We start from the raw sequence: 15236 nt of genomic DNA, 5'->3' as shown, positions 1-15236 counted from the left end.
TGGAAAAGATGACATTTGCAGCAAAAAAGTGTTTCTTTCTTTTCTGGATCATTTTCAAAGGGGAACAAATAAAGGAATGGAGATGAAAGAGAGGGTAAGAGCTGTTTGTGGAAGTCACGTTTTTCAGCAAGAAAGGAGCAGCGAGACTGTCACTTAAACGGGTTAATGATTTTTACCTCCACCCTTCTACTTCTCCCAAGTCCCCAGAGTCATAAAACGTGGACACTCGCTTGCCTGCACAATATTATAGGAGCCTGATCGATTGGAGCACCGTTTCCAAAATCTCCAAGCAGCTAAAAATAATCAAACTGGAAGTTCAATCTGATTGGATGAGCGTTCCCAAGTACTTTATGATCCCATCTGCCGGGCTTGGAAGCGGAGTGTGAAATTGACATGGTGGAGACTTGCAAGCCACATGGTCTGGCTCGCAAGCTTGATGCAAAGTAACTCGTGCCACGGAAATGATCGGACTGTGAAAGCACTTTCAGGCTGGGTGCCGTTCTCGGTTTTCCAATGCACACCGACACCTTTCCTCTGAGAAAGACATGGGCAGATGTACAGTGCAGCCAAAATACTGACCCCTCTGCCAGTCTCCCTGGACTGCAGAAGGAATAAAGAATGAAAAAGGGCAACAAAAGAATGAGCCAGGTTAAAAAGAAAACAGAACCTCACTCACCCTGCAAGTGACAACCATCACGTAAGTGCCCAGATCTCGGAGTTGGAGGCCTCTGCGCCCGGATAATTGGGGCCCACGACTGGGTGTGTACACACACACACACACACACACACACAGACACACACACACACAAAGAATGAAAATGCACCTTCAGCCATGTTGGCAGCTCGGAAGCAGTGCTGTGCATGACTTGCTATGGAGGCCTCTGCGTCCGTCTTACTGGTGCCTGAGATTGGGTGTACACACACGACCGTCGGTCGGAGCCATTCCTACCGCATCGTAATCGGCTGGTTGGATTCCTTTCCGACCGACCAATTGCGATGGTGTCGGTCAGAAAGGAATCCGACCGGTCATTCTGACTGCCATCCGACGGGCTCGGAGAACCCATCCGACAGTCAGAATTACTACAGTAATCCTGAGAGATTACAATGTTGGATTCCGACAGGCTTTCTGTACTGGCCTTTCTGACACAGAAAGGCTATCAGAAGTCGACTTTGGGGGCCCCCAGGGGTGTACAGCCTCAGTCTGGTGGCCGAGGGGGCACCTATGGTGCCAGACTGTTGATTCCTGCACCACGTGGCAAGGATGCAGGGATAAACTGAACCTCTTCAATTTACAATGAGAGCATGCATTCCGGTCGGAATGCATGCTCCCATTGTAAAGAATAGAAGTGCGATCAAACATTGTTCGGTCGCATACTAATTGGTCGGTTGGGACCGCCGACAGGAGGTTGGGCAGTCCCAAGACCGAAACAATGTCGGGCGGACTTATTTGGGCTGTAGGATTAGCTTCAAGGACCAAATACTGTTTATTAGGGAAGGACACACTGTCACACACCCACATATAAATCAAAGACAGCGTATGCATGCTGCCTAGGCTCGATCTAAAAAGGAAAGAGAAATATATATATTTCAATTTGAAATATCACGCAATAGTCCAGCAACCCCTGGCACTGAAGTGAACTACCTTTTTGGTGGATGTGCACAAGCAAAATGCTTTCACTCAGGCAGCTGGGCTAACGGCTAAAGTGGACTGGCCCTGTGCTACAGATGTATGTCATTACAATGCAAGGAAATACCACGCATGCCTTTACCACTCACATGCTTTTACCAAACATATGCCTTACATCAAGGTAAGTCCAAAAAGAATTAAATATATATATTTTCACTGAAAAAAACAAAGGTTACAGGGACGTTATAGTTAACGTCAGGTTTCACTCATATAAAACTAGTGAAATTCGGCAGTATAGTTAGCTGAGCTAACTATAACTCGCACACCCGCAATGCACTGCTTATGACCTCACATGACATCTCTATATGTTGTGCTTTGGCTTCATTCTTCTTTTCTTCAAAGCAGATAATAAGATCATATTCCCAACTTGATTTTTAAACAGTAATTTAATTAATTGAACTATGTATTAACTTTGTATATTCATGATCTAAAAAAACATTTTAATAATAAATCTGCGCGATCATATGTCATTTTAAATTAGAATATCAATGAAAATTGTTGTTTTTTTGTAGAACACTTTTTATGCCATCATTGTGTTGGCGAAAAAGTTGTCTTGACTGACTGCTCCCATGACATGTCAGTGACATCACTGATGACATCTCAAATGACATCACTGATGACATCATCCAGTGACTGCGTATTTTTAAAAAGTTTGAGTGTTAAATAGAGATATATCCTTACTCCGCTACCTTCCGCACTCTTTGATAGACTAATGCAGACCCAAGGATTACTGCAATATTTTCGTTATTGAAGAACACCCTGCACCTCCGCCATTACGCGTTTCGGCCTTCCAAAGCCTTGATCACATGACACGCTATGGGAGTGCTCTCACCAATTTAAAGTGCTAGTGCAAATCAAATGACGGCAAATAATATTTCCATACTCAATCACAGCCGTGATTTAGTCAGTGCACATGTGCAATAATGAAAAAGTTTCATGAAAGCTAAAATACATGTCAGCAGCAGCGATAAATCAGTTAATATACACAACGAGTATTCAAAGAGACCGATGCGATTCAAGGATGATTACAGACAGGTGTGAAAGTCCTCACTAGAGATAAGACCTGAAGGTGCTTTACTGTCTAACACCAATATGTATCTTGTCTCCAATTTTCTGAGTAGGGCCTCCCGGTTCCCTCCCCTTCTAAGAGGGAGGGCTGAATCCACAACAAAATATTTCAAATCCTCCAATTTTCTGCTATGGAACTCATTAAAGTGTTGTGCAACTGGATAGGTTATATCATTGTTTATGATGGCCCTTATGTGCTGGAGTATTCGTTTGTGGACATGCAACTTGGTACTACCCACATATTGCAGGCCACACGAACACTCCAGCACATAGACCGCAAATTCTGTTTTGCAGTTAAGAACTTTAGCGATTGGCACAGGTTTGGATTTGAAGGGCGTTGCATACGAAAATGTATTACTTCCATATTTGCAAGCCCTACATGTGGTACATTAGTGGAACCCCTTCCTAACACTTAGCCAGGTTTTTCCAGTCGCCACCTCTGGACTACTGCTCACTAGTGAATTGCTCATTGAAGGAGCTCTCCTGGAAGTGATATTAGGGGACTTGGTCAATTGGCCTCCATTAATCGGATCATTTTGTACTAGGGCCCAGTTTTTGTTATTTATCTTTCGTAGGGAGCTATGATGCTGGCTGTAGGTAATGATCAAATGTGTAGATTGGTCTGATTTATTGTCATTAGGTTCCACAGAGGCACTCGGTGTTTATTGGCCAAAGCACTAGTTCTATCCAATTTATTGACCTTTTTGATGGCACTGCTAAGCACTTCCTCCGAGTACCCTCTTTCTCTGAATCTAACCCTGCTTTCATTTTGGGCCTTTTAGCATTCAGAGTCTGTACTACAAATATTGCATATCTGCAGCATTTCCCCGTAGGGAATGCTATGGTTAAGGTGTTTAGGATGATGGCTTGAGGCGTGCAACACAGAACTGCCTGCTGTTGATTTCCTATGCATTTTAGTTTATAGTTTATGGTTCTCAATATAAACTTCTACATCCAGAAAAATTATAGATTTTTTACTCATTTGGTCTGTGAACGCCAAGTTCAAATTGTTCACATTGATCGGTTCGATAAAATTCCATGCACTTTCATCTTTTCCTTTCCAAATTACGAACAGATCATCAATAAATCTATACCAATATAGAACATGCTTGAAAACCATTTCACCATGCGTTGCCATATTTATCAAGGTGTATTGGTGAATCAGTGGGTGTATGAGGGCCTGTATGGAGCATTCAGTGGGTGCATGACTGACTATAAGTGAGTGATTAGGTGTCTCTGTGAATGTATGGGTAAAAGACTAGTTGTTTGAATGTCTGTATCAGTTTGTCAGTTGGTATGTAAGTGGCTGTATAGGTATGCGAGTGGATACATGAGTGGCTGTATGAGTAAGAGACTGGTTGTCTGAATACCTGTATGGATGTCGGAGTGTCTGTGTGGGTGGGTAAGGGGTGAGTAACTGCCTGTATGGATGAGTCAGTGAGTGAGTGGCTGTGTGGGTTAGTAAGAGCATGTGAGGGGCTGTATGGGTGAGTGACTGTGTATGGCTGGGTGAGTGAGTGGATGTATCAGTGGTATATGGGTGAGTATCCGGGTATGTGAAAGGCAGTATAGGTAAGTGATGAGATGCATGAGTTACTGTTTGGGTGAGTGAGTCAATGTGAGTAGCTGTATGGGCGAGTGTGCGCTTGTGGCAGTGACTAGGTGAATGAGAATATGTTAGCATCTGTAGGAGTACGTGGGTGGGTGTGTGTAACTGTATGGGTGACAGTGTGATTGACTGTCTGGGTGAGTGAGTAGGTGAGCGAGTAGCTCTATGGGTGACTGGCTCACTGTGTGAGTGGCTGTATAGGTGTATCAGTGAATATGTCAGTGGCTGTATTAGTAAGTGGGTGTGCGAGTAGATCTATGAATCAGTAAGTGGGTGTGTAAGTACTGGTATGTGTCTGTGAATGGTTGAGTGGGTGTATGAAAGGCTCTATGGTGGTTTGGGGGTGTGGTAGTGATTCTGTGGATGTCATCAGTGATGTCACTGACCATGTCATGAGTGATGTAATATGCAAGGTCATCAGCAGTGTATTGCAGGGGAATGAGTTATAGTTAGCTCAGCTAACTATAACTGCTGAATTTCACTGGTTTTGTACAAGCCTAACTAGAACGCCCCTGTAACCTTTGTTTTTTCCAGTACATTTCTACGTTTTTTTAAAATGATAATTTATAACTATAACATTCTTGTAACCTTTGTTTTTTTCTGTGAATTTCTATGGGTTTTTTTTAGGTAGTAGTTGCATTTGCAGAGTGGTAGAGAAAGAGGGCGGGCCTCCGACCAGATCTCAGGTATCCTGCTGTGTAGGACTTACTGGAGGTAACAGGAAGGCTTCTGAGTCCCCAAGAACACTCAGCATCTAAGAGGACTTCATCCCCCAACGATTAGTGCACCAGGAGGCTCATTCGCAGAGGGGGTGTGGCCTCCAAAGACCTCTCAGCAATCCCATTCTGTGGGATTTACTAGAGGTAACAGGAGGGCTTGTTGCCCCCCCCTCCCCCCCCCCCCCATGACCCTCTGGAGCCAAGGGGACTTCATCCCAAAACCAGCAACACGCCAGTAGCGTGTTTCCAGAGTGGTGGAGAAAGGGGTGGGCCTCTGATGAGTTGCCGGGCGGTTTTTAAAACTTTTTTTAAGGGAAGGGTGCACTGTAGCCCTCCTTCTCGGGGCGGATTCTGGCACCAGGAACCCCATCCCCAGAGGCCTGGCATTTTTTAAATGCAAAGAGGGTGCCGCATGCCCCCCTCCCCCTGGCTGATTTTGGTCTCGGGACCCCAACCCCCAGGGGGGTCTTTCCTTTTCTTTAAATAAAAGGAAGGGAGTGGGGGTCTCACTCTCCCCCCCCCCCTCGGCCAATTTTGGCCCCGGTGACCCCATCCATCAGCCTTTTTTTTTTTTTTTTTACAAAAGGGAAGGGGGCTACGCAGTGCCCCCTCTTGGGCTGATTTTGGCCCTGGGGACCACCAACCCCGGGGCCCAGACTAGTCTGGGTGCCCTGGTCCCATCTAGGGAACCCAAACACTGTTGGGGACCGCAGGTGGAGCCTGTAGGCCCCTGCGATCCCTGCTAGCTCCCACGTCCTGTGGGAGCCGACATTGCTTTTGGACAGAAGGAGCTGCTGAACATGCAGCTCCCTCTGACCAAAAGCAATTCTGCTCCGCTTTCCACGAGCATGAGCATTTTTAATGCTCTCGCTTGCTGAAAGTGGAACACTATTTGCCATGGCTCGGCTGGAGAGGTAAAGCTCCGGCCAAGCCATTGATTGCAAAACTGCAATGTCCTGAGGGTGGCACCCTGGAACATTGCTGGAGCCGGCCCTGGGGGGGGTAGGGGGGGGGGGGGTGATGGTGTCCTGAGCACCATTACTGAATCCAGGAGGGGAGGACGCACCGACCGCTGCTTTCTTTTATTTTGCCCCAGGGGAGGTGGCAGTCCGCAGGGCTGCAGGGGGGTCATGTCAGCCCCCGCATTAATTCATATGAAATCCCCGGAGAGGTGAACCGCTCGCCCCCGCATTGTTTAAACAAAGCCATGGGGAGGTCGTAGTCCCTGATGATTGGGGCCCAAGAGGCCCCCCCATTTTTAAATCAATAAGCCCCAGGGAGGTGGTGGTCCACAGGGCAGCGGAGGGAGGCCATACGGGCCTCCCACGCTTATTTAAGTACACAAGCCTCAGGAAGGTGGTTGTCCCTGGGACATTTATAAGCCCCAGGAGGGGAGCCCGTGCACCCCCTCCTTTTTTTTACCATCCCAGGGGCCAATTACAAAAAGTATGGGAGTCCGCGCTTTTTCGGTGACACTAACTCCAGGTGAAATTATTTTTTAATGCTTTTTCAGGCCTGGGGGGGGGGGGGGGGGGGGGGGGGACGTTGAGAAAAAAAAAAGCAAAGGAGACAGGGAAGGAATATCCTGACTCTCCTGACCAGGAGAAGGTGAGGAGGGTCAGGATATTCTTACAATGCCTGCCAACACTTCCTGGTTTAAGTTTTGGCAGTCAATCACATTTCACCACCATGGACTGATTAAAGCCAGATCTCTTGATTGGGGGTGAGTGATTGAAAAGTTTCAGCACTCCATCCATTATCTTGTTGTGTTTACTATATTTACTATTATTGCCACTAGATTCAAGCTAGAATGGCGATACCCCAAAACCAGTCCAAGGAATCTTGTTTCCTGTCCAGGGAGGACCCGACTTGGCAGTTCAGGCTTGACTGTTCCCATGAGGAGCTGGGTCAAAAACGATTTGCATATGGCTGTATCCAAACTGGGGTGGCATAGTGAACAAAAGAACAATGAATTAAACCCTGATCTCTGGACTGGGGGCGAGTAGCTGAAAAGTTTCAGTACTCCGTCCATCATCTTGTGTTTACGCAGAACGAGTTCTTACAGCAGCGTGCTCAATATCCAAATCAAGGTATACCACTCCCACGTGGTAAGGGTCCCAAAATAGCTCTCATCAGTGAGAAACAGATGCACGTCTAAAGCACAGCAAGCTTAAGTCCCACATCTGAAAATAAGCATACAGCTGGACTGTTTAATGGCATATATATCCAATTTAAACATCTGGGGAAGTATTACACTATGTGCACCGGAGGCACGACAGGTGTGTGTGCTCTTTTTGCACCTTCAGGAAGCCCACCCCAAAGATGACTAAGGAAGTCCTTTTGCTGCCCCACCAAAAAAAAAAAAACTATTGCCTCCAAGAAACCGTATGTGGGGCTATCTCTGACCCCTTTCAAATGCAGACCGCGCTGCCACCTGAAGTGAAAGATGTGCTGGCGGCCTTAAACAACTAGTCCGTCTTTCACTAATGTGCTGTTCCCAGGCACGTATGTGTATATCACGGAGAGGGGCAGGTATGTGTATATCACGGAGAGGGGCAGAGCACTGCCTCTAAAATACAGCCTCAAAGATTTGCACCCCCTCAAGATGAATCCATGGTATAATCAAGACTGCCGCCAAGCTAAATCAAGGCTGATTCAGGCAGTAAAATCTGGTAATCGTCTAGATATAAAAAAACGGAAGACTAATTTATAACAAAACCATGGACCAAGCAAAAAAATTGTGGGATGAAACTATTTGGGAGGATCTCTTAAATGCAACAAAGCAGCGTGACCAAAGTAAGTTCTGGAATTTAATCGCCAAGGGGAATAAGAAGGGTAGATCATCAAAGGATATTTTCCTAGATGAAAATACATGGTGTGATCATTTTACCAAGCTTTATGCCAATAAAAAGAACAGTTTGTCCCTTAAGGATCATGAGATAGACTTAGGATCGAGTAATGCCCCCTTACTCTTCAGTTTAGAAGAATCCATCCAGGCCTTACAGGCAGTGAAAATGAGCAAAGCTCCTGGTCCTGACAAAATTCCCGGCGATTTACTAAAACATGATGTAGAAGTGTGGGGACCATATATAAACTTCCTGTGTAATTCGATTGCTGCTGGTACACCAATTCCTGATTCCTGGAAAGGGGCTGAAATAATAACAATTTTTAAAAAAGGAGACCGTTATGACCCTAGTAATTACCGCCCAATTAGTTTAATTTACATTTTACAAAAAAAATTTGCCAGACATATTTTAAACAGGCTTTTAGATTGGACTGAAGAGACTAAAATACTGACCAAATATCAAGCTGGTTTTAGATCTAAAATTAGTACTAATGATCAAGTATTTAGGTTTATGTGCATCTGTTGGAAGTACATAAACCTAAGGAAGGGTAGTCTATATGTGGCGTTTGTGGATCTTAGGGCCGCCTTTGACCTTGTTCCGCGTAAATTGCTGTGGTCTACACTTAAGAACATGGCGGTCCCAGGGGAACTACTTAAAGAACTGATTAGGCTTCACACGGGGAATTTTGCCAAAATCAGATGGGGAAAGAATGGTGAAATCTCCAGGGCTATTCCAGTAGACCGTGGTGTGCGCCAAGGATGCGTGCTAGCCCCTACACTCTTTTCCCTATATGTTAATGATATACCAAGTTATCTGAGTAATTGCGTGCATGATTCCCCAAAATTAGGTGGTGAAGCGGTCACAGCATTATTATTTGCCGACGACACTATCCTTATCTCCCAAACACCGAGAGGCTTACAAAACTTGGTTGATACATTTCAAAAATATTGTGAGGGGAAGGGGTTAGAAATAAACCCTAGTAAAACTAAGTACATGTCCATAAACTCCAAAAAATCCCTTAGGAGTAAACTGTTCCTTGAAAACAAAAAACTAGAACAGGTTGGGAGTTTTACCTATTTGGGGATCTTATTGGACAGCAACCTGTCATGGAAAGGACAGATAGATAAAAGTTCCATATCCCTCAAACAAAATTCAATGCCTATCCTAAGAGTTCATGGAGCTAGCTACTCCAAGGCTATATCACCGGCTCTAGAAGTATACAAAGCTAAGGCACAATCGGCAGCACTTTATGGTGCTGAGGTGTGGGGCTACTATTGTAACAATACTTTTGGAAAACTGGAAAATTACTTTGTGCGTAGCCTACTAAAGATACCAACTAGAACCCCTTTGGTTCCTGTATTTTTAGATATTAACCTCAAAGAAATAGACTACCAAGTAATTTTAAGACCGTTGTTGTATTGGGTCAGACTATGGGTAACCCCGGAACTGAGTGTCTATAAAAATGGTTTTGTTGAACTCTCGCGGATTGATGGTTATTTGAATACACCATGGGTAAAGTATGTTTCAAAGTGGTATGAAAGATTAGGGCTTGCACACCTATGGGATGCTCCACAGAATATGTCATTGTCCTCTAGGAAGCTTGTAAAGGATACCTTCTGGTCGTACGTCAACGGTGAACTACTGTATAGCTCATCGTTTGGCAAACTGACCATGGAATTTCTGCTTTTTAAAGATACTCCTAGTTTAGAGCATTTTATGGATGAGATCTGTCCACCATTAGCAAAATCATTATACTTACAGTTTAGGTATGGTGTTCTACAGATTAACGCATATACATCATGCTGGGGGAAGGTAAAAGGCCCTGAATTGTGTACCCTCTGCTCTCTAGGGGCCAAAGAAGATGCTGCCCATTTACTCTTTTTCTGCCCGAAATACAAAAAACCAAGGGGTTGTTGGATCAAACCTGTTTGTAATTACATAGAAGTTAGATCTTACAAAGAGGCAGAGCGTATACTTAAGTCAAACACCTCTCAGTTAGTGGTTTTTGGAATAAGTAGATTTCTATACAGTGTGTATTTTATTCGGAAAAAATCTAGTCACAAATTGTAAACACATTTGGATTTATGCACTGCTTTTACCTTTTTCCCCACCTTTTGTGCTTCACTTATGTCTTATTGTCTCTCCAGTCCATGTATTCAATTGTTTCTGGTTTTTAATTAATTTATATATTGGTATTTATGTTTTTAAACGCGGTACTGTACTTATGGGTTATTTACAAAACAAATTTTATCACCAACTCAATGTAATTTTCTCCCACTTATATGATGAACTGTATATATGTATGTTATATTAATTTCTGTTGACTTTTATGGCACATTGCCGAAATAAAGTTTAAATGATGAGGATGATTTGCACTGAAATCACAAAAAACATCCTTGAAAACGGGCAAACATGCTATTTAGGTGAAAATAGAGCGAGGTCAGAGGAAATGTTTTGATCATGGGAACTTAGAGACCCTGCTCAACTTGAAGAAAGAATATAAATCCCTAGTAAGGAAGCAGAAAAAGATTTTTAAAGAAAAATGTTGGGCAAATCTACTTGAGACAATAGAAAATAGAAATATAAAAGGATTCTGGAGGTTGATACAGGTTGCCGCGGGAAGGTCTCCGGGTAATATGAGCTGTGTTGTGGAAGAGGGGGCCTGGGTAAATTATTTAGGAAATCTATATAAAGCCAGTAGGATTTTGGGAAAAGTCAAGGAAAAACCAAGTTGGACTGCCTGTGTAGAAGGTTTAAAACCAGCTTTTAATGAGGAGAAAGTAAAAGAAACAATAAAAAAGCTGAATTTATCTCGCGCAGCAGGCCCTGATAATCTTCCTGCCATCTTAATTAAAACTCATTTAGATTGGTGGGCAGGCTTTCTATCCCATATGTTCATTGCCATTCTGGATTCAGGGTGTATCCCGAAATCCTGGAGAGGGGCCATCATTAGACCCCTACATAAAAAGGGGGAAAGGAAGGACCCAAAGAACTACAGATTAATTAATTTATTGGATATTGGAGAAAAGGTTTTTTCAAAAATAATCCTTGGTAGATTGAAGGAGTGGGTGGAGCAGCGATCAATAGTCCCAATAGAGCAGGGAGGCTTTAAGGAAGGACATTCTACTACCGATCACTGCTTTGCCCTGTGGGCTGTAGCACGGAAGTCCATGGAGCTGCAGGGCAAGTTGTATTGTTGCTTCGTGGACTTTCGCGCAGCTTTTGATCTGGTGGATAGGGAGTGCTTGTGGGAAACCATGAGAAATTATGAGGTCCCTGCGGATCTATTGTTGGTAATCCAGGAGCTACATAGCCAAAACTGGGCTCAGGTCATTAAAGACACTTCTGATGGCCTGACTCCCGAGATAGCAATAAACAAAGGATTAAGGCAAGGTTGTGTCTTGGCGCCGCTTCTTTTTGCAATATTCTTAGCAGACTTGCCTCTTACCTTGGGCTCTGCCAGAGGTGCAAGCCCAAAAGTAAATGGAAAGCATTTGTCCTGTTTGTTGTATGCCGATGATCTAGTAATACTGGATCAAACTGAGATAGGACTTCAAAGAAAACTGAATATATTCAGCGAATACTGTACGTCAAAACGACTTACTGTAAACATGGACAAAACAAAACTTTTGTGCTTTGGGAAGAGGAATACGAAGTGTAAATGGTATTTGGGCCAAACTAAACTAGAGATTGTAAATGAATATAAATACCTTGGAATATGGTTTACGAATTCCTTGAAGTGGGGCATACATCTGGAGGCACAGAAAATAAAAGCTCATCAAGCAGTATGTGGGCTGAAAAGATTCAATCATAGTTATGGCGATATGTCCCATAAGCCACTTTTGACGGCCTATAAAGCCATGATTCCTCCGCAATTCCAATATGGCTCAGAAGTAATTTGTATTGATGGTAAAAGCTCCTGGGATAAAGAAGAAGGGAAATGTCTGAAATCATTATTGTCACTTCCCAGCTCGGCAATGATTCAGGCAATCAGAATGGATTTAGGCCTAACTGCATGGAACATTCAGGTGCAATTAAGTTTTCTTAGATTTTGGAATCGTTTGAGTCTTGGGGAGGTCACAAAGGTGTCCCAATGGTGTATGAAAGAAATCCAGGCCAGTGAGTTAAAGTGGGCTAAGGCCACAAGAAGGAAACTCTTGACCATGTGTGATCACTTGAATGTGAAAATTGACCCCCTGATCCTACAAATAAACGTAATAAAGAGTGTACTTAAAATGCAGGGTAAAGAATTTTCTAGAGTAACAGATCGCGAGTATTTGATTAGGAAAGATTCTGTAAAATTCATGCATTCTAGCTGGGAGAAAGATATCAGCTTTCCCTATCTCGATTTACTACCGAACCGTTGGTTAAGAATGGAAGTACTTAGGATAAGAATTGGCATTAACCCAGCCATAATAAATTGCGCAATAAAATCAGTTTTAATGCAACCCGATGGCAAGTGCACGTGCAAGATAGGATTGAAATGCAACATTTTACACATTTTATTAGATTGTCGAAGATTTTTAAATTTACGTAAATTATTCCTCCGTCCGATATTCTTAAAATATGGTGTAAGGACGCGCTTACAAGCATGGGAGCTTCTTGCTGATATGGAAAATTTAGATATAGCAATAGCCATTGGGAAATATATGCAAGGTATATATAAGCTCCCCGCCCCATTAGAGGCGTAAGAGTAGCTAGTGCCTTCCAATTGTAAATGAAATTATCTGTTATAAAACTGTTTTAAAATTGTTAAGAATGATTTTTTAAGGATTTTATGACTCTTAATGTTTAAGAACATAATTTAGCAATGTGGACATTTTTAAATGGTATTGTAAATGCTGTGGTTTAAAGACCAATTGGTCTAAATAAACATTATTTTTGAACTGAACTGAACTATTTAGGTGTGCATGGTAAATGCGGTGGTAGTGGGCAGATCGATGCTTTAAATGGCAGGTTGTGTCCTGTAGCGAGTAACTGCACTTCTTTATTGAAAAGGAGAGTACATTTACTCTCCAGCCCTGCTGCAACACATTTAATGGGAGTACCTGCACTTCTCAGGAGCAAACGGAACCAGCACTACTGTATTTTCATTTTTTTTTGTGTGCATATTTATATAGCGCGAACAAGACCCGAGGGTATTGGAGCGCTTTACATAGCACCGTATTTACATTACACATTCAGGCACGGGGAGATTAAGTGATTTGCCCAGAATCACAGGATGTGGACGCGACCGCGAGTCTCGAACTCTGGTTTTCAGCACCAAAGTCGGCAGCGTAGCCGTCGGACCACATCCTCTCCTCATTTAAAGCACTGGGCCAGATGCAATGATAAAGTGACCTCCTAAACAATACCTAAATTCATATTTTCATGGGTTGGGGGAGAGAACAAAGACTTACGTGATCAACAGTGCTTAAATTGTCTTCCTTTATTGACAAGCAATTTACACAAGCCTTCAAACAGTAGTAATATGGCAGGCTCTGTTGCGCCGTGTAACTACTGCACCGCGGAAGCAGTTTTACCACAAATCTTAACTGTAAACCGCAAAACGTGTGGTAACCACCAGTTTATAGTACATCGTTACTATATGTGGAGTCAACTTAAACGGCCACCTGATATTTTGGGGGCTCTTATGACCAATTCACTATACGGGAAGTGGGGAAAATGGTATGCATTACCTTAAGAAGGAAAACCACAGTGCGGACTAATTTTACCAGAGAAACCGCACTGAGCTCCTGTTAGTTTGTACATAGAATACTGTGAGCAATCTAGACGGCTCCTGATTTACAGCAATAACATTCCTTTGAGAGAAAAATATCTCAGCATAAGCTTCTCTTTAAAGCAAAACGGTTTTTTTTTTTGTTTGGTTTTTTAAACACCACCGCGGAAGAATTAATCCACACTCCAACCCAGCCTGAAAATGCAGACAAACAGGACGTGGAGACTCAGTGAAGGCCCGTCCCGGATACAAGATTTCTCTTTCCAAGGCCCAAGGTGTATGTATGATTTTTGTCTTAAACTATCAACCATTACCCCTAGGTCATTCTGTATATAGGAAGTCATGAGAAAGAACAAGTACTAAAGTCACAACCTAGCACCCTCGATGACAGCTGTCGGGCCCGCCCTCCCCGGGCTGGGTGCACGGTGTAGGCCCTGGGTAAGGAATTCGAGACTCCCTTGAGAGCCTTGGTTCCTAGATCCTGGCCGCACCCCAGCACAGAGCCGCCCAGGGACCTGACGCACCCAGCTGTTGCCTTGAAAAAGCGCCTCATAAGTCATAATCTATGGCCGTAGGCCCGGGCGCCCCTCAGCCGTGAAAGCTCACCCCTCCCCTCTGTGACAGTTCAGCCGCATCTGTACTCACCCACTCCAGCACCTTGATGAAGCCCAGAGGCTCCAGAAGCGGACTCATGCTCAGCTGCACGCCCGACATCTTCTGCAGGGAGAGAATGGAGAAAACAAGTTGGCAACCGCAGGGTTCACTCACACACGCAGGCCTCACATGCACGCACAACCGCCCTTGCGACTTTTTTTCGTTGTCGGAAAACTTTCTTGAAGGAAATCCCGCCCCGTACCTGAGTCAGGCGGTTCACTGTTAGGGAGGAGGCGGACAGAAACCAGAAGCCTGTCCCGCCCAAGCTCCGCCCATAGGTAGCCCAAAACCAACCAATCGCCACCCGCGAGTAGCCCAAAACAAGCCCAACTAACCTTCACAAAAACACTGTTTTTATTACAGTATAAAGCTATAAACTATTGCTAATTTGTGTTTTCTGATGCTAGATTGCCAAAAAGATATAATTGAACAAACTTTTGTTTAAAATTCTTAATACACCCCTGTGTTCTTTAACGTTGTAATTCTAGGTCCCATTACTTTATTAATGTTACAGCCTAAAAGCTGTCTAATTACAACAAAAAAATGTGCACCTTGCACACGTTAAGTGAACGACAATAATTTTGAGTAAAACATTAGTACAAGCCTCGGTAAAGAGTGCTTAGAGCTGTAGAAAAAGACAATTCTTACAAGCGTGTTTAACATGTGTAATGATTGACTTTTCTGATGGCTTGCCTTAAACAATGTCGAAATGAAAATTCATAAATAGCATTCTCTGCTATTATGCAACCCTAATGTATGCTAAAATGACAAATTAAATATGCATGCATACATGATTCTAAATCACTATTGTTCAAACGTTTATGATTAATGTATCTTTTATTGCTCTCATTCTATGTCAGGACCGGAGGCTCCGATTATGCTTCTCATTTTCTTTAATGAAAATTCTCAGCAGCCAATCAAATGAAAGTAAAAA

General features: G+C 43.4%; 1 protein-coding gene across 1 annotated transcript in view; it reads right to left on the bottom strand.

Moving 5' to 3' along the window:
- The window catches only part of SYPL1 (synaptophysin like 1), a 255826-nt gene extending 241257 nt beyond the window's left edge, over positions 1-14569 (bottom strand). The window contains exons 1-2 of the mRNA XM_085654139.1: positions 14505-14569; positions 14294-14365 (exon numbers count right to left, since the gene is read on the bottom strand). Coding sequence (XP_085510265.1) covers positions 14294-14362 — 69 coding nt within the window. The 5' untranslated portion in view covers positions 14363-14365; positions 14505-14569. The remainder of the gene's footprint in view (positions 1-14293; positions 14366-14504) is intronic.
- Positions 14570-15236: the final 667 nt, after the last annotated feature.

The sequence above is a fragment of the Triturus cristatus genome, chromosome 4_1 (assembly GCF_964204655.1).
Source record: "Triturus cristatus chromosome 4_1, aTriCri1.1, whole genome shotgun sequence".
NCBI classification, from domain to species: Eukaryota; Metazoa; Chordata; class Amphibia; order Caudata; family Salamandridae; genus Triturus; species Triturus cristatus.
The sequence above is the reverse complement of the archived record's forward strand: the minus strand, read 5'-3'. Positions and strand labels throughout refer to the sequence as shown.